The 25010-nt window shown below is 47.5% G+C and overlaps 1 protein-coding gene across 8 annotated transcripts in view; it reads right to left on the bottom strand.

Moving 5' to 3' along the window:
• Positions 1-214: 214 nt before the first annotated feature.
• LOC144768576 (sulfotransferase 1 family member D1-like) overlaps positions 215-25010 on the bottom strand; it is a 434742-nt gene continuing 409946 nt past the window's right edge. For 7 of the 8 annotated variants that reach the window (XM_078652353.1, XM_078652359.1, XM_078652358.1 and 4 more), the window contains 3 exons: positions 10551-10645; positions 10243-10423; positions 215-382 (listed from right to left, as the gene is read on the bottom strand). In XM_078652353.1, the coding sequence (XP_078508479.1) occupies positions 270-382; positions 10243-10423; positions 10551-10645 (389 nt within the window). In that variant the 3' untranslated portion in view covers positions 215-269. The remainder of the gene's footprint in view (positions 383-10242; positions 10424-10550; positions 10646-25010) is intronic. The other variant, XM_078652354.1, reaches the window with a different exon arrangement.

Raw genomic sequence — 25010 nt, 5'->3', positions numbered from 1 at the left:
TATAAACTGGGATAGGTGTATGGTTCAAAAAGAGATTATAACAGGGTGAGACAGTGGCAAAGGATGGAGACTAGAATGTTGGCTAGAGGGTGGGTTATTCCTTTGGTAGACAGCAGTAGTTGATGCGGGAACATGGGATAACAATGGTAGGCTAGGTTCTCATTAGAGAAATGGATCAGTCAAGAATGGTGAATGATGCAAATTCAAAAACATCTAGAGCAGTAAATATATTTTTTAATGCAAAACACTGAGAGGTACAGGTTGGAATGTCATATCTCCGTCCTGAAGTGCAACAAGCTGCCCGCCATCTTCCTCTCATAGTCTTCATCAAATCTCTCGTTCTGTGCTACAGTGAAGTGGTTCTTCCAGTCCCCCGTAATCCCTGTGTAGAGAGAAAGAAATAACCATTTTTGTATACATTGGGAGTTTTACATGCAACAAATAGGGTACATTTGCACTTCTTCATTATTTATGCATGATATGGCAAAGCTGGAACAGAGTTGTAAACAAACTTTATCTGGATTCCATTACCGTTTTCAAACATACAGAGGTGTAGACGTTTAGGTTATCCATGTACCTAACTTCTTCAACTATAACCACTGAGTTCAGATGAGAGTCACAATCCACTCAGTAGACATAATGGTATAATTGCAAGATAAGCAGGGAACGTACTTTGCTCAACACAGTTCGATATGAAATATGAATACTTCCTTTGTTATCCAAACCAGCGGTCGAAATGTGTGAGATCTGAGGGCAACGGTGTGCCCATTCTTTTTTAATTTAAGAAAAACAGTTGCCCTACTTTATGTGAAAAGAAAATCGTCCTGGGATGGTTAATTCTGATCCTTAAAATGCTTCAACTGAAGTTAAGGCAGGGAGTCTCAAGTGCTGTGAAACCGAGAACGTGACGGATCGCCACACATGCCTTCTTGCCAGGGTGTCTGCTTGCTCAAAAGAAATATACATGTGCACAACTGGTAAATGTTCAACTGCAAAGTGCACTTGGAAGCCAGTACAGGCTTTAATTGATGGAATCACTTGAAGGCTTCTGATGACTCAGATTTATTCTTTTGAGTGGTATTGCAACGGAGTTACCAACTGAGCTGTGAAGTGTGAGCTTGTAATAAACAGTCATAAAAAACAATCACTACATATAGTTTCAGTATTACTAAAATCTATATTTTGGAAGCATTTTTTATCTTAAACTTTTTTGAACATTTTGTAGCAGCCCATCTTTTACTGCGTGTGAATCAAGTTAAAAAAAATGACTTTCATATTTACTGCACTGTTTGTCACAGGCTAGGGCCCTTTGCACTAAAAATACAAACTTACTAATACTATTCTCCACTGCACCGACCCGGTTTCACTGCTGTGGCTCTCTGGATACACAAAAAGGGGTACTGGGCTGTTCCTTGTAGTGGAGAGCGTAAGGCCCGCGCAGTTGTTTGGATGTAGTAGGGACTCGAAGTAGTCCTATGGATGGGCATCCATTATGTTGGATTTAATGTCCTCACACACCCTTGCAGGTGTCATGCTTCATCATAGGCAATGTTCCTCGTTGGGTCGGCGATGCAATACCCAACGGGCGATACCTCAAAGAGGGGCTCTTTGGTGGAGATCTTCTATCCAACTGCCGTATGGGTGAAGTGCGGGTGTGGGGCCAGAATGGTGTAGCTGTTGCAGTGAGTTAAAATGAGGCTAAGGGTACCAGGATCAAGTTTATTCTGGGGGTCCCTTGCTTAATTTAAAAGAGATTTAGGCTGTACTCGATGGAAAATTATGTTCCCTTATTCGAGACTAGGCTAGTGTGTGTAGGACTAGGTCGACATGTTTCTCGCAAACGTACACTGACTAGCGATTCATCAGGACCAATGTCCGTAACAAGTTGATCTAGGGAAACTGTCTACAAAGAGTGTTTTCCTATGTATCAGGTGTGAATTACTGATTCTTAAGTGAAAACAAGGTGCACCTGTGTTGCGCTGTATCTGCCTAAAGTGGGAGACAAAAGACAGCAAATCACAACAGGTTACAATCCACAAACAGTCGTGCGTGACCTTGTACACTCGGTGTGACATGCCAGTGTGAGTGCTGCTAGCATGTGCATTAAAAACAATACGTATAACCTGCAGTGAGCACTGTGGAGAGCATGCCCCTGTGGAAAAATACAGTTTAAAAAAAGCATTAACAACAGCATTCTCATCGTGTATTGGGATACTTCTCACTCACTTATCCGGTCAGTGGTGGACAACAACAACAGCACCCGGCGGGTAGTGCATTGGGTTATAACCTCTGTATTTTCAGGCTGGACATGAAAAAAAGGGGTAACAACGGAGTTGTAAAACTGTGGGCTCACTGTACTACCCTTGTGATCTTGTACTCACGCTAAGCTAGTTAGCGGGGGAAAGTCTCAGTGTACTCGGGTCAACAGCCTTGTCCAAATATGTCATCTTATCAAGACAGGAATGGTAATGTCCTCAAATCACTACTATGTAATGACCTGTAGTTGTGGGATTCTGGGTTTAATTCCTTCCCCGAGTGGCCACGTGGAGGGTCAGTCTACCCTACGTATGGGAGGGTATGATTATCGTGATCTGAATAAAGGGCTTAAATGCCCATTGTAGCCACGTGTTTCAAACTAAATGCCCGGTCGTTTGAGCAGGCCGTACAGCCATGTAAAGGACAGTACTTCGCGGGTGTTGGTAATGGTCACCGTTTCAATTGCGGTGCACTCGGCGGGGGCCTGTGCAATGTGGCTGCTTATCGGACTGGCTCAAAAGTGCAAACAGAGCCCGTTAGGTGTAAGCCTGGGGAAGGGAGAAGGGACTGCGCGGTATACGGTACTTATTAAAAATACCGCATGATGATTATTAGTCCCCCAAATCAATTGCGTACCGCTGCATGTCGTATATTACAGAGCACCCCCCAAAAAAAGGTTAAAGTACCCCAAGTATGTGAAATAGGGCGGTGACCGCAGTGCACATAATGGTGGAACTCATTATGTTTAAAAATGTAAATTACAGAGGAACACTTGTTTGCCTTAACAATCCCCTCACAAAACTATGCGGCAGGTCATTGCGGCGGGAAGTGGAACAACTTTAAAAACAGCTCCGGTTATGCCCACAGGTCCGAGGAGGCAGACCGCGGGACGTTTACTTACTATCCTTATCGCATGCGTTCGTGGTATGACCTATCCCTCTCCGCCGGGTCCAGGTGGTAATCCGGTGCCCGGCGGCCAAGTTCTTATTTGCATATAATGTGTCACCTGACTGTGGGAGGGGTTAGTGTTTGAAACCGGGCTGGGTTGCATGTCACGTGGGTTAAGCTGTGACGGCGGCGGCCATTGCTTAGTGGTGAGTTGGTGAGTGTGTCCCAGTACAGTCACTGTTTAGAATTCCATCACTTGAAGCCATAAAGACAGTCTGTCCCCTTGCTTGGCAATAGGTGGGCTGACAACGTGCAGTTTGATTCTTTAAAAATGCCAATGTATTTATTATTATAAGCACACCATGTGTTGAGGAATGCGCTCATAAAGACAGTCGTGTGTCCCCTTGCTTGGCAATAAGTGGGCTGACAACGTGCGATGTGATGATTCTTTAAAAATGCCAATGTATGTTATTATAAGCACACCATGTGTTGAGGAATGCGCTCTAATTACTTATGTCCTCATGAGGGAAGCCCATTCTAGTGGACGGGAGGGAGAGAGGGGAAGGCTCTCCCGTTGCCTGCCAACAAATAGAATGAGTCTTGGGCCCTGCAAAAAGACATCTCAAACGCTAGTGCCCAGGTCATTCTATTCCAGTGAGTGGACACAGGGAAGGTACCCTGTGTGAACTACAGTAATAAAAGGTGGGATAGGTCTAGGACAGTCTGGTTTGTACCAACCAGACCGGTCAGGGTCCATTAAGTGTCATGTTTACATTGTAGTGCGTATCAAGATGCGTGGGAGGGGTCCCATAGGGAGCTCCACGGAATGTCCTCATTAAGTCCTGTTCTATCAGAGGCCAAGCAGTGTATCCACCTTTGTTCTTTGAAAAACAAATTCTGCTTGGTAGTATTTGCATTCGCTTCCAAGATTAACCACCTCAAGGAGTCAGTCACTGAGAATTACTTCGAGTTCAAAGGGCAGTACTACCACCAGACCCAGTGCACCTCGATGGGGAGCACATTTGCCCCTAGCGTGGCCTGCCTTTACATGGCTGACTTTGAGGGGCAACATATCCACCAATAGACCAACCCTTACCATACCAACATCAAACTGTGGAAGAGGTTTTTAGATGATATCCTGAACTTCTGGGTGGGCGACAGGGACTCCTACAATGAGTTATCTGGTTGGTACAAACCCGACTGTCCTAGACCTATCCCACCTTTCATTACTGTAGTTCACACAGGGTACCTTCCCTGTGTCCACTCACTGGAATAGAATGACTTGAGCACTAACGTTTGAGATTACTTGTTGCAGGGCCCAAGACTCATTCTATTTGTTGGCAGGCCACGGGAGAGCCTTCCCCTCTCTCCCTCCCGTCCACTAGAATGGGCTTCCCTCATGAGGACATAAGTAATTAGAGCGCATTCCTCAACACATGGTGTGCTTATAATAATACATACATTGCCATTTAAAGAATCATCACACTGCACGTTGTCAGCCCACCTATTGCCAAGCAAGGGGACAAACGACTGTCTTTATGGCTTCAAGTGATGGAATTCTAAACAGTGACTGCACTGGGACACGCTCACCAACTCACCACTAAGCAATGGCCGCCGCCGTCACAGCTTAGCCCACGTGACATGCAATCCAGCCCGGTTTCAAACACTAACCCCTCCCACAGTCAGGTGACACATTATACACAAATAAGAACATGGCCGCCGGGCACCGGATTACAACCCGGACCCGGCGGAGAGGGGTAGGTGTACCACGAAGGCACGGGATAACGATAGTAAGTAAACGTCCCGTGGTCTGCCTCCTCGGACCTGCGGGCGTAACCCGAGCTGTTTTGAAAGTCGTTCCACTTCCCGCCGCAATCACCTGCCGCATAGTTTTGTGAGGGGATTGTTAAGGTGAACAAGTGTTCCGCTGTAATTTACATTTTTAGACATAGTGAGTTCCACCATTATGTTCACTGCGGTCACCGCCCTATTTCACATACTTGAGGAACCTTTTTTTGGGGGGGTGCTCTGTAATATACGACATGCAGCGGTACGCAATTGATTTGGGGGACTAATAATCATCATGCGGTATTTTTAATAAGTACCGTATACCGCGCGGTCCCTTCTTCCTTCCCCAGGCTTACACCTAACGGGCTCTGTTTGCACTTTTGAGCCAGCCCGATAAGCAGCCACATTGCACAGGCCCCCACCGAGTGCACCGCAATTGAAAGGGTGACCCTTACCAACACCCGCGAAGTACTGTCATTACGCGGCTGTACGGCCTGCTCAAACGACCGGGCATTTAGTTTGAAACACGTGGCTACGACGGGCATTTAAGCCCTTTATTCACATCACGATAATCATACCCTTCCATACGTAGGGTAGACTGACCCTCCACGTGGCGACTCGGGGAAGGAATTAAACCCAGTATCCCACAACTACAGGTTATTACATAGTAGGGATTTGAGTACATTACCATTCCTGTCTTGATAAGATGACATATTTGGACAAGGCTGTTGACCCGAGTACTCTGAGACTTTCCCCAGCTAACTAGCTTAGCGGGAGTACAAGATCACAAGGTAGTACAGTGAGCCCACAGTTTTGCAACTCCGTTGTTACCCCTTTTTGTCATGTCCAGCCTGAAAATACAGAGGTTATAACCCGATGCACTACCCGCCGGGTGCTGCTGTTGTTGTCCACCACTGACCGGATAGGTGAGTGAGAAGTATCCTAATATACGATGAGAATGCTGTTGTTAATGCTTTTATTAAACTGTATTTTTCCACAGGGGCATGCTCTCCACAGTGCTCACTGCGGATTATACGTATTGTTTTTTAATGCACATGCTAGCAGCACTCACACTGGCATGTCACACCGAGTGTACAAGGTCACGCACGACTGTTTGTGGATTGTAACCTGTTGTGATTTGCTGTCTTTTGTCTCCCAATTTAGGGAGATACAGCGCAACACAGGTACACCTTGTTTTCACTTAAGAATCAGTAATGCACACCTGATACATAGGAAATCACTGTTTGTAGACAGTCTCCCTAGATCAACTCGTTACGGACATTGGTCCTGATGAATCGCTAGTCAGTGTACATTTGCGAGAAACATGTCGATCCAGTCCTACACACACTAGCCTAGTCTCGAATAAGGGAACATAATTTTCCATCGAGTACAGCCTAGTTCTCTCTTTTAATTGAAACAAGGGACCCCCAGAATAAACTTGATCCTGGTACCCGTAGCCTCAATTTAACTCACTGCAACGTCTACACCATCCTGGCCCCACACCCACACTTCATCCATACGGCAGTTGGATAGAAGATCTCCGCCAAAGAGCCCCACTTTAAGGTGTCGCCCGTTGGGTATTGCACCGCCGACCTAACGAGGAGCATTGCCTATGATGAAGCATGACACCTGCAAGGGTGTGTGAGGACATTAAATCCAACATAATGGATGCCCATCCGTAGGACTCCCACTACATCCAAACAACTGCGCGGGCCTTACACTCTCCTCTACAAGGAACAGCCCAGTACCCCTTTTTTTGATATTGTTACTTTAGGCGAATACTGTGGCTGGACCTACTACTCCACATGTTGAGTGGTGATTTCGCCTAATCCTAAAACAACCCTTCCCCCCTTTTGTAATCATCTCTGGTTACACACACAGACCTCTGCAGTACATTAACTGATACAGGTTTAATTTATGCTCTGCGTTTTTAGGTCTCGCCTATGCAGCGCGCATGCACTGCATAGGAAAAAGACCTTTAGCCATGGGCTCCTTTTTTTGCCCAAAAATGTGCACCTGTTGCATTGCTTTCAATGGCAAAGCGTGCACGTTTGGCGATTCCCTTGTGGGAGCGAGCAGCGGTGCCATATGTTATCAATTATCGTGCCTTGCTGCTCACTCCCGGAAGGGAATAGCGCAGGCCCCTCCTCTCTCCCCTCCCCTTGTTGCAGCGCGAGGCGCACGCGCTTGTTTAAGTTACATCGACAAATTTGCAGACGGAGCAACAATCAAATGAAATGTGGCCTTCAGGTGACAGAAAATAATTTCTTGAAGCAGCTCCTGAGCGTCCCAAAGGGAACAGCAAATCTGTCAGTTCACGAGGAAACAGGTATGCCATATATAAGTGATACCTTGGCCCTTCGCCCCTTAACCTTTTGACTACAGTGTTGGCTCAACAAGAACTTAGGCCTCGCACACAGTATATTAAGAGAAGCTTTAAACCTTGATAATAGGATGAAGATCCCTTTGTTAAAATATTTAAAAGCAAGTTTTATAGAGTTGGGACGTCCTGATTTGTTTCTTAATCCTGATTGTATCACCGGGCAGGATGTCATGTTTATAAAGCAATCCTTCATACAATCAAAAAAAATGTATAGAGAGGAGAAGGAACTGCTGAAACCTAGTGTGAGGAAACATTTAATGCTTAAAACCTCCATAGATATAGAGCAGTACCTATCTTGTCCGTTGCCAGCCTATGAGCGTTTTTTATTAACAAGGTTTAGATTTAACCTTTTTCATTTTTTATTGGCAGTTCCAAGGGGCAGTAACAATGGGATGGTGTTAGCACCCTGTGGCTGCGACAATTTGTCTCCACAGGACTTGCTCCACTTTCTATTTTTTTGTAAATATTATGTAATGCATAGGACTGTCTATTTATTACCTCTTTTAAAAAGACTTAATTTTATTCAAGTACGTCCCACTCTTTTACACTTGCAATTGCTTAATTCTGACTGTATTCCATATGTGGCCGGGTTTCTTAAAAGTGCAATGAAATATAGAAAATGTTTGGACTTTTAATATCATAGCAATTTACTTGGGCCCACTGATGTTGTTTTTAGCTTTATCTGCCTCGTGCGTCATCACTGCTGCTACCATACATTAACGGATCTCATTTACTGTGTCATGGTTTTAAAATGTATGTGTTATATTTTAAAGTGTAACTTTTATGGTTTCTATCAAAGAATACCGAATAAAGTATTAAATAAATAAATAAATAAATAAATAAATGTGGGGGGCAAACTGGTTAATTTTGTTGTTTAATTTTAATTCCTTCATCAAGCAGTATTCATACGAACAAATGATGCAGCAGCGCAACGCTAGCATCAAGACAGTGAGGTGAGAAATAATTCAACAGAAGCTTCATATGAGAGGTAATGCAAACTTAGATTTTTCTTGCATAAATACCTGTTGCTCAAGAATGAGATGTGGTCCTTCCGGTTAAACTCTTAACTAACTGCGGAGCTAACAGGAAACTCTTATCACGGCTCCGTACCTTATGAAATTGTAGGATCCTGGGCAAAATCTCCACGCGCCTCAATACCCTTAGCTGACAAAAATTCAGAAAAAAATGAGTGTCTGAATTAGATGTTTGTGGCCTGAACTAGATCACAGGTACTGTGGGCAACACATTTTTTTCTGATTGGGGGGTTTGTAAAGCGCTGCAAATTGCTTTTCAGTAGGTCACAGGCGCTTTGGGACACATAAGGGAAAGGACAGTTATCAAACTAGAGGTAACGCGACTAGTCAATCAGACAGCAAACGGATGTGTGCTGGTTTGGTCACCACTGTGCGAATTTGAATCCCTGCAGTCGATAAATATTGCAAAACTCAAACATACAAATGACATGACCTCGGAAGTATGAAACACCGAGTTAGGTGGGATTTAGACCTGTGACCTGCAGACTGAACTCACATCTCAGCCGCGAGTGCGGAACTCACTGAGGTACCATAACATTTTACTCACTCTAACTGTTGGATAACTCCATGCATTTGCATCATCTATAATTTAAATCTGCTTCAGAAAATCGAGGATTTCCCCAAAGAATAAAGGGGATCAGTGTGCGGGCGAGACAGAGAAGCTTGGAAAGAGAGAGCGAAATGGGGGGAAGAGGGAGACGGCGAGGGACAGAGAGGGAGACAGGGCAAGAGACCGAGGGGGACGCGATAGAGGCTGAATATACAGGCAAGGCTTCAAAATCTATGACATCTAAAATAGGGTTTTAGAGGTGGAAATGCGTGTTTGTAGGTGAAAATGAACAATTTCACGCCAGGCCCTGCTGATGTATTGGGTTAGGCCTGGATTGAGGCACAGTGTGCCAAGTACCCCAGAAAACGTTGGCAGGGTGGAAGGGAGTGAACAGAGTAGATGTGGTTCTGCAAGGATGACTGACCAGTACAATATACGTTTTTATTTTCCGTTCCTACTTCACACTGGCATGGCTGGGCTCATTCATACAAGGGTGAAACCTTGGCTGACACAGTTTATGTTTAACTGGCATTACACATCGACCACGTACATTAGTATCTGATAACGCCGATTTATAGTCATGAAATAGCTATGCAAATTTTTTAAATTTTTTTAACAAAGTCATTCCCAACAACTACATTTTAATGGCAAAAGTGGTGAAACAGATTGTATTTTCTAGGTTTTATTAATAAAAAACAAAAAGATTTAAGGCAAATATTTCTTTTTTGTTGCCATTCAAAGAAAGGATGGCATTGTTAACAAGCATTAACAAGCATTGGCATAGCCAATAGGTCTCGCTTTTGGGACCTTATAAGTATTTAGTTATGCAGCATAATATCCTTTGTGCAACAACATCAACTGTTGCATGGCTAAGCACTTATAAGGTCCCAAAGGCGAGACCTATTGGCCATGCCAATGCTTGTTTTATATGCAGTTACCTAAAAGAAAAGGACCTAAAAAAGTTGCATAATTTTTTTAGCCACACCTTTGACCCCGCCCCCATGCTCACTGGCCCCACCTTCATTACATGCACCATCACAGTCCCACACTTTTTTTTAAAGCACTTCAACTCCTGATCCAAACAGATTCTCTTTAGATCTAATGAATGGAGGTATGGAGGTGGCATGTTCATGCACATCATGGAACACTTGTTTTCTGATTTGAAGTTTACATACATATATGAAAGTCTTTATTTTAACAATTTTTCCATGACCTGGCATGCCAGAAAACGCATTACTGTGTGATATACCTCGAAGAATGATCAGCCAGCAGTGAGTAAGCGTGAAACTGACTTTCTCTGTGCTCTGAATGAGGACATGTGGTGGTCTATAGGAGACAAATACCTTTTCTCATGAAAGCGGATACCTGGTGATCCATCCTACATTCTGGAGTGGTCTTATAGTTGGTCATCAAGTTATCCTTCATTTCCTTGAAACTTGTGTGGTGATTGATCCTTTCCAAAATCTCTTCTTCCAAATCCTTCTCCATGAACTGCATGATCTTCCGAATTTCCTGTTTTGGGTCCTGAAATAGAGAGAAAAGCGGGAGACACCAGATCAACATACACCAATAAAATAGTACAGTGATATCCGAAGGTGAAATTTTACAAGCAGGAATGTTCGTTGTGGTTTTCGTTCCTTTGGCTTCTCACCTCCTTCATATCTTCATAGAACAGGTACAGGATGCAGTTGTCCTTTCTCTTCTCCCACCAGCCCTTGACGTGTTCATACCAGGAGCCGTATGCAACTGACAAAAGGAAGAGTCATGACAAACAACACATATCAACCTTCAACTCCCCTCCAAACCCACAAGAGACATCGTCCAGCCATGTTAGAGGACAAAACACATGAACAATTGTACATTGTAGGAAGCTGTCTCTGCATATACTATACCAAAATGAGGTATAGTGTGCACAGAGTCTAGTGGAGCCCAAAAGGTAGGCAGAGGTAACGTAGATAGGGCGTCACTCTCTATTTGTGATAGTGTGGTCGAGCAGTAAGGCATTAAGCATTTGTGCTTAATGCACAAATGCTTAAGTGCTAAGCATTTGTGTAACACACTCAGTCAGCAAATGAATTCACACACTCAAAGACTGAACTTCAGACCAATTGTTTTTGTATAAAAATATTCTTTCAGATATTTTATTTCATAGAACCAAGCAAGCCTGGCAAAGGTAAGTGATAAATACTTTGCAGTAAATATACCGTTGACATACAGTTTGGATTGTATATGCACTTTGTTTTGACTTACAGTGCTGTTACTGAGAAATGCAATGCATTGTAAATACAGTACATATACTTTGAATGGGCTTTTTAGTAAAATTACCAGTACATTACTTTCAGATTACTTTTCTTAAAAAGTGTAGTATACCTGGATACTACACTGGGACAGTACCTGTAAACACATAAGTAAATGCGTTTTTGTTAGTTAGTACAATTTTAAAGAATTTCTTTAGGTTTTCAATCTCCACACTTAGAAACTTTTCATAGAAAAAGAGTCAGTGTTATCCTACGGAGGAAAATCGTGTTATCGGTTTAAAGGTAAGTACTTGGTTGTGGGGGTTGGTATTTTTTAGGATTAGACACAGGGGTCCCCCAGGGTCTAGGATGCACTTGTGTTATACCCTCAGCGGCACTAGGGCGACCGGCTTCAGAGTGCTGAGGCCCAATGTTATCCAATGGGGGATAGGGGGGCTCTGGTTGGTGGCTGCTGACATGCAGGCCAATGGGTTGTGGGAGCACAGCACCTGCACTTAAGCTCAGGGAAAATGGGGGTTTAGGCCAGCACAAAATATGCACCCTGAGATGCATGGGGGCGGCCGGGTGCAGAGTGCTGTTTTGGAGTCAAAAGCCCTGTAGCTTTCAATGGGGTGTCTCCGGTTTGCAAAAGCACTGCAGGCTCGGGGACGAAAGTCTTCTGGGTGCGACCATCACTTGGAGAGGTCAGTTGGGATATTGGGGATTGGTTAGGCACAGTCTGTTAGGCCACCCAAGGCTGTGGGATGTCAGGTGCAGGGGTGCCTTTTAGGGTCAGATCTTTTTACCAGCTCCTGGTCGCAGTTGTGGAGAACTTCCAGTTTGAGGCTGTAGGCATCGGCTGGAGGCTTGAGGCTTGAGGCTTGAGGCAGGTCAGGGGTCATCATATCTCCGGTAAGGATCACCAGGGGGACCTCTTCTTTGTGCTAGGCCCCTCGAACTCCGGTCGTGGATGTCGGGTGCAGAGTGGTGCAGACCCAGGGATCCATGAGGAACTGGGATCTGTTATTTGAACAAATCCGGTGTTCACAGGAGGCAGAGTCTTTAGGATTGAAGGCAGGCAGGTTCTCCGGGTTTGTCGAGGTTGCTGGCTGCAGGACACACTGGTATTTCGCTGGAGAAGGTGCGAGGAGGGGACAGGCGGATAGGGCTGGGGCCAAGACAGTGGGCATCCTCCTCCTGTTAGCTTTGGCACAGCTGTTAGGTCCTTCTACTTTTTATCTTCTTGCAAGTTCTTGTCGGAGGAAGCAATATTCAGGGGTGCCCCTAAATGCTAGATTTAGGGTATTTTCAGGTAGTTAAAAAGGTTGGGACCAATTGGGTCCCTTCCCTGGGGTGGGTACACCCCCTATTATGCCACCGTCCATTGGGAGGGGGGTATAACCTTTCCCTGGTTGGCTGGGTCCCCCATCTGCAAGATGACGTGGACTGAGAGTTGTGCTTCACCCCGCCTACCCCACCTGAGGGGTGGAGTTTGCAACAGTAGGCACACCTCTCTTCCTCACTTGTTTTTCCCACTGGTTCTCCCACCCAAAGTGGGGGGCAGAACCAGTGGGGACCAGTTGCTGAAAGCAGCAAGTGGCCTGGGGAAGCTCACAAAGGTGGCAAGCCTTTAAAGCTTCCCCTTCGTGGACCCTGCCCATAATGGGGGAGGAGGCTTGGCACCTCGTCCCAGATTGTGCATTGTTTCAGGCCCCCGAGAACAGCAGGCTCTCGACCCAGGGGTCCAGAAACATGTCTGGTGGTGGCAGCTGAAAGCAGCCACTTAGCCTAGACACTAGTGGTAGGTCGTTTTTCAGGGGGCATCTCTAAGATGCCTCTGTGTACATTTTTCATTAAATCCCACACTGGCATCAGTGTGGGTTTAATGTGCTGAGAAGTTTGATACCAAACTTCTCAGATTTCAGTGTAGCCAATATGGTGCTGTGGAGTTCGTAATGACAAACTCCCAGCACCATAAACTCTTAATGGCAGCACTGCACATACAATGTCTAAGAATGAACTTAGACACTGTAGGGGTACAGGGCTCATGCACCTGTACCCTCACCACTGGTATAGGGCACCCAGCTAGAGGGATGATTGATCTATGCCAGGGCTATGGGTTGTAGGCATGGCACACAGGGTTGTGTGCCATGTCGACTCTTCACTCTGTTCTGCACCAAGACATGCAGCCTGCAAAGGCAGTGTGCGAGTGTCAGTCAATCAGTCAAGTTAACTTTATTCGATTTGTTAAAAATCATAAAAGACTTTAAAACATTTAAATACAAATTTACAAATTTACAGGATACATAGATTTACAACGACCAAGCAAGAGCATTATATACAACACTAGGGCACAAAGGCAATACAAATAAATGATAATTGAAGTGCAGCTTAAAGAGCTAGGTAAGGTCCCCCAATGCCACCAAATTTGTTTTCGTTCTGTGAGCCGCCACCAAAAAGCTGGCTACTCCAAATATGATGGTAGTACTGCCCAAGGACATTAAGTAAACTAGAGCCGGCCTAACTTGAACAAAGCCGGCCTCTCTTAGAATTGGGACCAAATATTTTTTCCTAGCATCCAAATATAAACTGCAAAACATAGTAAAATGCATAGTGTCCTGGTGGGATAAATCATCACATTTACACGGAGGGCCCTCTTCTGGTTTACTCCAGGACGGGTAACTGCCTAGGGAATAATGGATTAAATTAAATCTAAATTTTATTAACAAATGTCTATGGAAGGGCTTAGTTACAGTTTTGAGATAAGGCTCAAGGGAAGGGGAACTCAGCAGCAGATAATGTGATCTGACGGTGGGTTTATTCAGTTCTTGCTCCTCCCGAGTCAATCTGGCCCTATCCATAAAGATCGCTTTGGTCCATTTGATATCCTCCCTCTTAATGCAGGAAGGGGAATTAAAAAGTTCCGGACGTCCTAGCTGTAAAAAAGTAAGTCTCACGTACTCCAACCAGGCTATTCTCTTTACATGGTCCAGGGTCATAACGTCTTGTAAAATAGCATGGTTGAGGGTTAATTCATCATTTAGCCAGGTCTTTAACCAAAATAATAAAGGAGCCAGTCTAAGTTTATCAGTAACATAGTCTAGGCCCACCTCCCCATGAATAGAAAAGGTAGGGGTAGACTGAGGGACAGAGAGAAGACGTCTCAGGAACTTGTTTTCCATTGTTTGTATTGCGTCCTGAGAAACGTACCCCCACAGTGGAGACCCATACATAACAATGGATATACACTTAGAATTGTAGATTTTTTAACAGTGCCTCCATGGGCCTGGCCCCTAGCCTGTTTGCGAATCCTAGAAGGGTTGAGGAGGCTCTCGCCAGAGATTAACTTTTGATCTTAATTTGAGGTCCCCATGAGCCCTTGTCATCAAAACTAACCCCAAGATAAGGAAAAACGGTCACCCTGGACACTGCCTCGCCCTTACAGAAGAAGGATATAGGCTTACCCCTATTTCTGTGGCGGCCCACCACCATCGTGTGGGACTTCTTCGCGTTAATTTTGAAATCAAGATGGTCCATGAAGGCACCAAAGGATGCCAATAAACGCTGAAGGCCCAGCCCAGTGCGAGCTAGCAGGACTACATCGTCCGCGTATAGGAGAGCCGGGATGTTAACTTCTCCTACACGCGGGACGTCCCCCTCCAGTGCCTCAAGATGTTTACCCAGACCGTTTATATAGATGGTAAAGAGGAGGGGTGCCAGGATGCAGCCCTGGCGGACTCCTCTCTCTGATTTAAAACAATCGGTGCACCTCCCTTCCTTCGTAACCCGCACTGTGGCAAACAGGTCCTGGTGCAATGATGCCATGAAATTCACAAGTGATTTGTCAATCCCAGACACCAGTAAGATTTCCCATAGTTTTGACCTGTTCACCAAGTCGAATGCCAAGGAGAGGTCCATGAAGGCCATGAACAAGGACCCCTGGGTCATTGCGTTGGCCCTTTTTGAAAATGGGCACGATGATTGAAGTGGACCAACTACTAGGGAAAATATTTTCATTTGCAGCTATAAAAACGTGGGTTAGAACCCCTGCCCAGAATTTAGGGGAGTACCTGTAGAAGTCAGACGGAACCCCGTCCGGCCCCGGAGTTTTCTTCTTAGAAGTCTCCAATATAGCTCTCTCTACCTCGGCTTGGTTAAAAGTTAGGGGAGCGCACTCCAAGGCCGTCCAAGGTTTTTTGGGGGCGCCAGGCTCGTTGTCACCATATACCTCTCTAAAGTAGCTAATCCACTTTTCGTCTGGGACGACACAATCCAAGACCGTGTTGCCCACATCTGAAAAGAGGGGTTGGTTAACTATGGCCCAAAACTGAGAGCTGTCACGAAGTATGTCAGTAGACATTAGTTTTTCCCAGGCCGAGTTTTTTATGTCCTTTTTCCTCTCGTTGATTATTGCCTTATATTCCTTTCTCAACAAGGCTACCGCTAACCTGTCTCTCGGGGAGGTTTTTAGGGCTGCCATTAGCGCCTTATGGGCTTTAGAGCATTTTGTGTCAAACCATCTGTGTTTCTTGTCCACCATCTGAGCTGGCTTAGCCGTCAATGCTCCCGCGATTTGAACACAAATACACTCAAATGCCCCCATGATCTCTGGGGCAGAAGCGCAGCGGTCCAGGCAAGTTGTTATATATCCCTCAATGGTGGGAAATAAGTCATCCATAAAGTTCCCCGGTACTACGTTGGCCCATTTGAGTCTTCTGCCTAGATCTACAGGGCGTAGGGCAGGCCCCGGAATGTCAGGACGAGGTTTAAATCCATGTGGTCTTCCAAGAGTAACTTAAGCAAGACCGGGTTGTGATCACTATAGGTTGAGACTATAGCGTTGTACAACACAGCCCTATGTAATATGCCTGGGGTCATGAAGACATAATCCAGAATGGTACCGGGGTCAGAACCTTTAAACGTGACAGTTCTTATCCCTCCCTCTGTGATGCAGGCTTCGTACAAATTATGGTTGGCAAGCAACTCCTCAAGGGCCTCCCCCGACTTAGTGTGCTCAAAATGTGGGGTCCCTGTGCCTAGCAGACCCTCCTGTTCACCTAAAAAACACGGGTCACCACATGGATGAACGTTAAAATCACCTAATAAGATAAATTCGAAATTAGTGTAACTTTTGTTTTGACTGAGTATAATAAGAGCGTGGTCCAGAGCACCTATGTGGTCGTTTCCATTGGCCCTGTCCCAAGAATTATCAAAATGTAATATTACAATTTTGCAGCTATGTGATACAGCCCACTCTACGATTAGTAAGTTTGGAGATCCACTTGGGATCATCTTAAAGGTGCCCTTGAGGTTCAATGAAAATAAGAGTTATGGGGTGAGGATGAGGTCAGGGTCTCCTTTAGATCCCTGTACTCTTAAAGTTCTTAAGGATTGCAGAGATACCCTGCTACTCCCGCTCTTGAACATCATGAACAGAGCAATGAGGGATGGTATTTTTCCCGACCAGTGGAAGAGTGCTGTAGTCAAGCCCCTTCTTAAGAAGCCCACACTAGACCCAGAGGTACTCAAGAACTTCCGCCCCATTTCCTTGCTCCCAGCCCCTGCCAAGATGCTGGAGACCCACCTAAACAAGCATCTGGCAGCGTTCTTGGATACCTCGGGTCAGTTAGATCAGTCCCAACATGGCTTCAGGAGAGCACACAGCACGGAGACGGACCTGACGATAGTGCTTGACAACATCCGCACTGAGGTCGATCAGGGCCATACTTCCCTGCTGATCTTATTAGATCTGACAGCCGCCTTCGATACCCTGTCTCCCTCGGTTCCAACATCTCGTCTGAGGGAGATAGGGGTAGAGGGCGTGGCTTTGAGCTTGCTGGCCTCTTTCCTGAATCAGAGGGAGCAGAGGGTTAAGCTGGGAGACTTTTTATCTCCTCCCACACCTGTGCAATGTGGGTCCCTCAAGGGTCGGCATTAAGTCCGACCCTGTTCAACATCTATGTGGCCCCACTTGCCAGGTTGGTGAGATCGTATGGGATGGATGTAGTCTCCTATGCGGATGATACACAGATCTTTGTGTCCCTCTCTCGCTCAGTGCACGCTCCCATTCATAACTTTAGAAGCTGTATGGAGGCGGTTGCTGAGTGGATGATTAACAATTCACTCAAACTGAATGGGGAGAAGACCGAAGTTCTGGTCTTTGGTGGAAACACCAACATCTGGACGGCGGAATGGTGGCCTTCTTCGTTGTGAGTCTGCCCTACACCTACAGATTCTGCTAAGAATCTGGGAGTAATTATTTGACCTGGATCTCTCAATGGCACAGCAGGTCAATAGAACAGTCGCTACCTGTTGGGGCATTATTAAAATTCTTCGCAAAATTAAGCATTACTTGTCCCCGCAGGCTCGCAAGCAAGTCGTCGTTGCATTGGTGGCTTCGAGACTTGACTATTGTAATGCTTTTTATGCTGGTGCTAGCAAAGGTCTTATGCAGCGCTTACAGACAGTCCAGCACGCGGCGGCCAAATTCGTACTGGATGCTCCTAGACTATCTTCCGCTACGGCTGCCAGGAAAACCTTACACTGGCTCCCCATTGAGTCTAGGATTGCCTTTAACACTCTTTGTGTGACCTATGGGGCGCTTACCGGTAATGGGGCGGAGGGCGTAAGGAAACTGCTGCATCCATATGTACCGGAGAGAGCTCTCCGTTCCTCAAACAAGAGTCTGCTGGTGGTCCCCCGCGTTCGTAGAACCAAATGGGGTGGGAAGGCGTTTTCAACAGTAGCCCCCAAACTGTGGAACAGCCTTCCTCTCGAAATTAAATCCCAACCGTCAGTCCAGAACTTTCGGAAAACCCTAAAAACGTGGCTATTCTCCAAGGCGTATCCGTAGTGCCGGTTAACTGGTTATTTTGATCTCTTTTTAGGTGCCTTGATGCCTCCGGGCTTAGTAGCGCAATATAAGACTCCTTTCATTTCATTTCAGGTATAAGCCTCCCTTTGATCTACCGGCTGTGCTTGGTACAGCTGGGTTTGCAAATGTGGTGAAACCATCCAGCCAGAAGTTTGGGGAGGTATCCCAAGTTTCTTGGCACGCAATGATGTCATGGCTACTGATGTACCCAGTCCAAGCAACATCAGCCCTCTTTGATCTGGAGCCAGCTATGTTCCAACTGACCAATTTGCAAAGCCCGTGGTCAACAGAGGAGATGGTACTAACACTATCGGGCAGCGGAATGGTTGACTGTCAATCAATTTCCTCGATGTTAGATAGGGGAGAGAAACGATTTCTCAAGGGTAGCCCAACAAACTCCTTACTTTGGTGCATAGATTGTATGATTGGGACTGTCTGGATAAGGTCCTACCTTGGTTTAGAGTGTGTGTGCTGTGTGTAACCTGCTTGCCCTATCCCGCCGACTTCATTGTTTGGGCTCCTTCTTACTTGCGCTAAGTAGTTAGGCCTAGTTTGAATCATAGGTGGTGGGTAGAAGAACCCCAGGGGGATTGGTCTCATCTGGTCTCCTCCCCTAACATCCGAGCCGTCCCAGAAAAGTCTATCGGCCATGTCAGGGCTGTCAAAATTGATAACAACACAGTCCCCCTGTACTAACTTTGGTCGTTTCCCGATCCAGCCCACCCTGTTGGCGAATATGATCCTGTCAGCCACTCGAGTCCCACCACTACTAGCATCTGCACACCAAGACTTAGCCTTAATTATTAAATCAGCCGCTGATTCTGTCGTTCCCTCTGCTAATGGGGGTACGCCAACAAAGATGGCCACCAGTGGCGCGGCCGCCGGGGGTAAATCAAGAATCGATTTACTTCCCCTGGCCCTCTTGCTCGGGCCTGGGTTGGGTGGGTTAAGTGGATGACTAACACTCCCTTGAAATCCTGCCCTGTGGCGTCCTGCACCTGCGACTGTATTAGCGCTCTGGGGATTTCCTTCGCCCTCCATGGTTGCAGACAACCCAGAGCTACAAAAAGCCGGCTCTGGGGTTGTAACCACCGAACCTCTGCCAGAATCAAGTGGGGCGACCCCTGTGACAGAATGTAAGGCTGGGGTAAGATCATTAACCAGTTTATCAATTAATGAGCATTTCTTCAATAACCCGGAAAGGCAAGTGTTCAGTGTGTCCACTATGTCCTTAGCGATCCCCACTAGCAAAGGCTCGATCCGAGCAAGGAACAATGTCTCTAACTGGTCTCCCAGATTAATATCAGAACCAGGGGGTACAGATGGGGTTCCCTCGGTGTGCTCCAGCCTCTCCGAGTTCCGTGTGACAGCACTGCCAGTGGTTTGTTGGCTCAATGACGAGTTCGGGACCACAGAATTCCCTTGTGGAGAATAAACAGTTTGTATCAATGGCAAGTTCACATTGGATATGACCACCTTAGGTTGAAGAGGGAAAACAGGAGCATGTTTAGCGACAGAAGATAGTGGGAGCGTGGGAGATTGGGTGGCCGATAAGCCCAGTTCAAGTTCGGCATTTGCAATTTCCTTAGACAGCACGCCCACTGCAGATGACAGGTAAGAAATGATAGACTCAGAGTGTCTAGGTAATTTAGCCTTCTTTCCCCCCTCATCAGTCAATAAAGTTTTCTTTCGCTTACCCGTTGCGTGATGTCAAGGGAGTGACCCTGCCCTGCCTCCTCCGGCCCCGGACGGCCACAGACGGCCCACCCTGTGCCCGGGCTTAGCCCGGCGCCACCCGCACGCGTCCCGCAACGTGGAGGGAGCCTCTGTTCTTTATGCGCCTCTGGCGCGAGATTGCTCAGGTGTGGGCTGTGGGCGGGAACGCTAGGCAGCCTGGGAGCTGTAGTCTCCCCCCTCTGCGGCCGCGCGGTGGTGCTGGCAGCGGCGGCAGGGGAGACCAACAGCGTCAGGACCCCAGGTGCGTCAGGAAGGCTCCGGTGAAAGTGAAGGTAGGGGTCGAGTTCTTCTCCAAACAGCGTCTGTGTGCCCCGCTCCACCGAGGGAGCCTCTGTTCTTTATGCGCCTCTGGGCGCGAGATTGCTCAGGTGTGGGCTGTGGGCGGGACCGCTAGGCAGCCTGGGAGCTGTAGTCTCCCCCCCTCTGCGGTCGCGCGGTGGTGCTGGCAGCGGCGGCAGGGGAGACCAACAGTGTCAGGACCCCAGGTGCGTCAGGAAGGCTCCGGTGAAAGTGAAGGTAGGGGTAGAGTTCTTCCCCAAACAGCGTCTGTGTGGGTGTAATGGTACAGGGCCTCTAAGGGTGGCACTATAAGTGCTGCAGCCCTTAGAGGTCTTCCCTGGTCACAGTGCCCTGGGTACCTGTGGTACCATTTACCAGGGGCTGACCTGTGGCCAGAGATGCCAATTGGGTTTTGTTTTCAATGCAGTTTTAGGGAAAGTATATAGGCCCTGGGTACCTGATTGGCAGGAGCCCAGGGCACACTCAGTTAAAACACATCAGCAGTTCAGCAAAAACTGGGGGCTACCATGCAGAACGACGGCACTTCCTCACACAATGCCCCCCCCCCAAATGAAAGAGGATGAGACTAACCTTTCCCTAGAGAGTCTTCATTTTCTAAGTGGAAGAACCTGAAAAGTCCATCTACATTGGCAAGGGCAGTCCAGGTCTGTGTTCCCCTACAAAGTCTATTCCCTGTAGGGAGATGGACCACATCAACAGTATAGGGTTTTCCCCTTTCATCTGCATTAGCCATCTGAGAGGTCTGTGATCAGTTTGAACCGGGAAGTGAGTACCATACAAGCATGTCTCGGCCTCTTCAGGAACCAACCCACAGGAAAGGCCTCCCTCTCAATGGCACTCAAATGCTGCTCCCTGGGGAGAATCCTTCAGCTTATAAAAGCAAAAGGTTGGTATTGGCCTTCATCATTGGTCTAGGATAGGACTGCTCCTATCCCTAGCTCAGAGGCATCAGTCTGCACAATAAACAGTTTGGCATAGTCTGGAGCTTTGGGAATTGGAGCTGAGCACATTGTCTCTTTCTATGTGTCAAAAGTCTTTTGACAACTAACTGTCCAGTTTACCTTTTTGGGCATTGGGTAAGTTCTGTGAGTGGAGCCACAATGGACTCATATCCCTTCACAAACCTCCTGTAATACCCTGTCAAGTCATGGAATGCCCTGACTTGGGTCTGGGTTGTTGGAGCTGCCCAGTCCAGGATAGCCTGGATCCTGGGCTGTAAGGGCGGTACTGGGCTCCACCAACAAGGGGGCCCAAGTACACCCCAGTTACCTGTCCTATCTGGCATTTGGATGCCTTGATAGTTAGGCCTGCAGTTTGCTGGGCATTTAAAACCTTCCCAAGGTGGATCAGGTGATCCTGCCAGGTGGAACCAAAGACAGCAATGTCATCTAGATAAGCTTTACTAGAGGATCCAATCCAGCAAGGACTTGATTCACCAACATCTGGAAAGTGGAAGGGACATTCTTTAAACCAAAGGGCATTTTAGTAAACTGATAAACTGATAATGCCCATCAGGTGTGGAGAATGCTGTCTTTTCTTTTGTTCCTGGTGCCATGCTGATCTGCCCGTACCCTGCAGTTAAGTCAAAGGTACTTAGACATTTGGCTGCACCTAGTTTGTCTATCAATTTATATGCTCCTGGAATAGGATGAGCCTCTGTCTTTGTGACAGAGTTGAGCCCTTTATTGTCCACACAGAACCTAATTCCTCTCTTTCCACCCTGTGGATAAGGTTTGGGGACTAGAACCACTGGGTTGGCCCAAGGGATCTCAGAGGGTTCAATAACCCCTAAATCCAGCATCTTGCTGACTTCAGCTCCAATGTTTTCCTTGACTTGATCAGACTTGCAATAGATTTTGTTTTTGACAGGTGAAGTGTCACCAGTGTCCACATCATGGGTACACCAGTTTGTCTGACCAGGGGTCAAGGAAAAGAGTGTTGCATACTGCTGCAAGACTGGCTTGCAATCAGTCTGCTGTTGGGCAGAGAGGGTGCCTGAAAGGACAACTCCTTCCACTGATCCATATTTTGGGCTGTATGAGAGGAGGTCAGGGAGAGGTTCACTCTCAGGCTCCTGATCCTCATCAGTAACCATCAGCATGGTGATGCCAGCCCTATAATGGAAAAGATTAAGGCGGTTCACTTGGATAACCCCTTTGGGTGCCCTGCTTGTGCCCAGGTCAACCATGTAGGAGACCCACTTTTCTTTTCTAGGATAGGGTAAGGGCCACTCCATCTGTCCTGGAGAGCCCTTGGTGCCACTGGCTCCAAAACCCACACCTTTTACCCTGGTTGAAATTCAACCAGTGCAGCCTTTTGTTCATACCAGTGCTTCTAAAGCGCCTGTCTGGCCTCAAGATTCTTGGATGCCTTTTCCATGTACTCGTAAGTTCTAAGAGACAGTGGTCCCTTCTAACATACGTTAATATAGATAGCCACAACGTTACAATCAAGATTGGGTCTGCTTATGTCTACATAGACAATTTTTTTTTTTCAGAACAAAATTTTTATTGAGCTGGTAAGCAAGAAGAAATATGCGGCTCCCCACAGTCAGGAGAAAACCACCAGGCATCATGACACATTTTTATCCGTAATGCAAGTTCCTTACAAGAAAAGACAAATAACAGAACCCCCCCTCCCCCTCCTCCACCCACCCACCGCAACCACCCAACCCCTCCTACTACCCACCCCTTATCCCACCCTAACCCCCGATACATAGACAATTTTTAATATTAAATAAACAAAAAATTCAGGCAAAGCAGTGTATAATCAGAGAGTGAGCAGGGCGTGAAGAGGATCAGCCGATTTCCTTACCACAGGTAGGTGACTTAAAAGTGACTTCCGAAGTGAAATGCAAATAAGTAGAAGTCCCAATACAAGGAACATCTAGAACTCTACAAATTTTAAATTTTCAGGAGGGGCGTGGCCACGGACGGCGACCAAGATGGCTGCATCCGCTTGAAGCTCCGCCAGTCGGGCTTACAAGCTTCCATTTAGCTCGATGTAGGAGCTAGAACTGGCAGCTGGACACCATCCTACAGTGCCCGGGATCATGAGGCGCACTATCGGAGGTCCGGAGCGGTGCGACAATTGTTACAGAGGAGCGCCGGTCTGAGCTGAAGGCTGTGGCGGTGTTGTGGCTGCGCAGTGTTGCTGTGGGTGCGGTGAGTTCGCGCCCGTTTGCTGCCCTTTTACTGCCTTTTTGCCCTTTACTCCCAGCCGGCGGGCTTTCTGCTATCCGCTCTCCCCCCACCGCCACTCCGAACGGCTCCCTTGGTATCTGCTGGGCTTGCGGGTTTTCACGGCCTAGTGTGTGCTCCGAGTCCGGGGACTAGAGTGCTGGGACTGGCGGGTGTGTGAGGGTGGATCTGCGAGGGTTCCTGGGTTTTTGCGGGGGAGGGAGGGCGGAGGTGGTGTTGGGCCGGGGAGCGTGAGCTTCCACCCTCGGCCCCCGAGGATACTCCGGTGCTGGTAGTGGGTAGGGGCCCGCACTGGGTGTGTATTGCCCAGTGTTGCTGGTTCTGCCTCATGCTGGTTGGAGGCCCTGTTGGGAACACTGGCTACTGTTGGGTCCCTGACTGTGATCGTGCCGCTTACCTTGTGGGGTCCACCAGCCCCACCAATTTGTGCTGACCCTCTCCTGCGGCGACTACTCTGGTTGAGCCCCTGCTGCGCCGCTGGAGCCTGTGCCTCTGCTGCCAGGACCCCTCTCGGACGTGGCTGCGCCGCTGGAGGCGCCTCACGCTGTTGGAACCATAGTCTGCCTCGCCAACTTGTCTTTAGGTGCGGGGTCTGGCGCTGAGCTCGGGCCTGACATACTGGCATACATTGGTGCTCGTCTGTGGCGTCTGGGTGGATTGGATGCCGGTTGCCGAATCATGATCTGTGCCCTTTGTAGCCTTCAGCGTGGTGGAGCTGCGAATGCTGTGATCGCACACAAGCGCCCACATACCTCGACTGGATTCTGTGCTGTCGCCACTTGGTTGATCCTGCATTGTATTTAGGAGTCATCTGCTCCCCCTCATTTGCCACTGCCCTTCGAATCCTGGTTGCCCCATGACCTGGGCCTGGTGTGTGTGGCGCCGCCAGTCGGTTCGGCTGTGTTTCTTCCACTCGCTTAGCAGTACCCCTTTCGGAGCTCGGCTTGTACAGTGGTGCTCTCCTCGCGCTTCTCTCATCTGGATCCCTTTCTAAACTTCAACAAAATGCTGAAGAAGGACCCTCAGCAGACCAAGCTGCAATTTGATAAAACGCTGGTCAATCTGCAGAGGCCTCGGCCCCCCAGGACATCGAATGCTCGACTCCTCTTGCTGCGGCCATGCTAGCTGAAATGAGGGCTGGCTTCAAGGTGCTAGTTGGCCGGTTCAATGACCTGGACAAGAAACTGGCGGATATGAGTACTAAAATCCAGGTGCATGATTTTAGACTGGATGTAGTTGAGTCCAGAGTATCCGACGTCAAGAATGGTGCCTCCTCCTCTATGATGCAGCTGGAAAGAGTAGAGAAGATCTTCAAGGAGGTGGCTATCAAGAACGAGGACTTAGAGGCCCGTAGTCGCCGAAATAACATTCGTATTATTGGAGTTCCAGAGACGACAGCCACAGGTCGGATGGACACATTCGTTGAACAGCTACTGGTGGACCTATTTGGCAGGGATACATTCACGCATGGCTTCGTAGTTGAACGCGCCCATAGATCCTTGGGCCCCCGTCCTAGACCAGGACTGCCTCCAAGACCCATCATTGCCAGACTCATGAACTTCCGAGATAGAGACACAGCACTACGCGCTGCTCGTGATTTGGGTGAGGTCCAGTGGCAAGGGAACAAACTGGCTTTTTTCCCTGACTTCACCATCGTGGTTCAAGAGGCAAGGCGCAAATTCCAGGGGGTCAAAGCTACCTTGAAAAACCTGGGTCTCCGTTACGGTATGCTGTACCCAGCGAGGCTCAAAGTGGACATCAAC

Source organism: Lissotriton helveticus, chromosome 7 (assembly GCF_964261635.1).
Source record: "Lissotriton helveticus chromosome 7, aLisHel1.1, whole genome shotgun sequence".
NCBI classification, from domain to species: Eukaryota; Metazoa; Chordata; class Amphibia; order Caudata; family Salamandridae; genus Lissotriton; species Lissotriton helveticus.
Note: the sequence above shows the minus strand (reverse complement) of the source record. Positions and strands in the feature narration are given on the sequence as shown.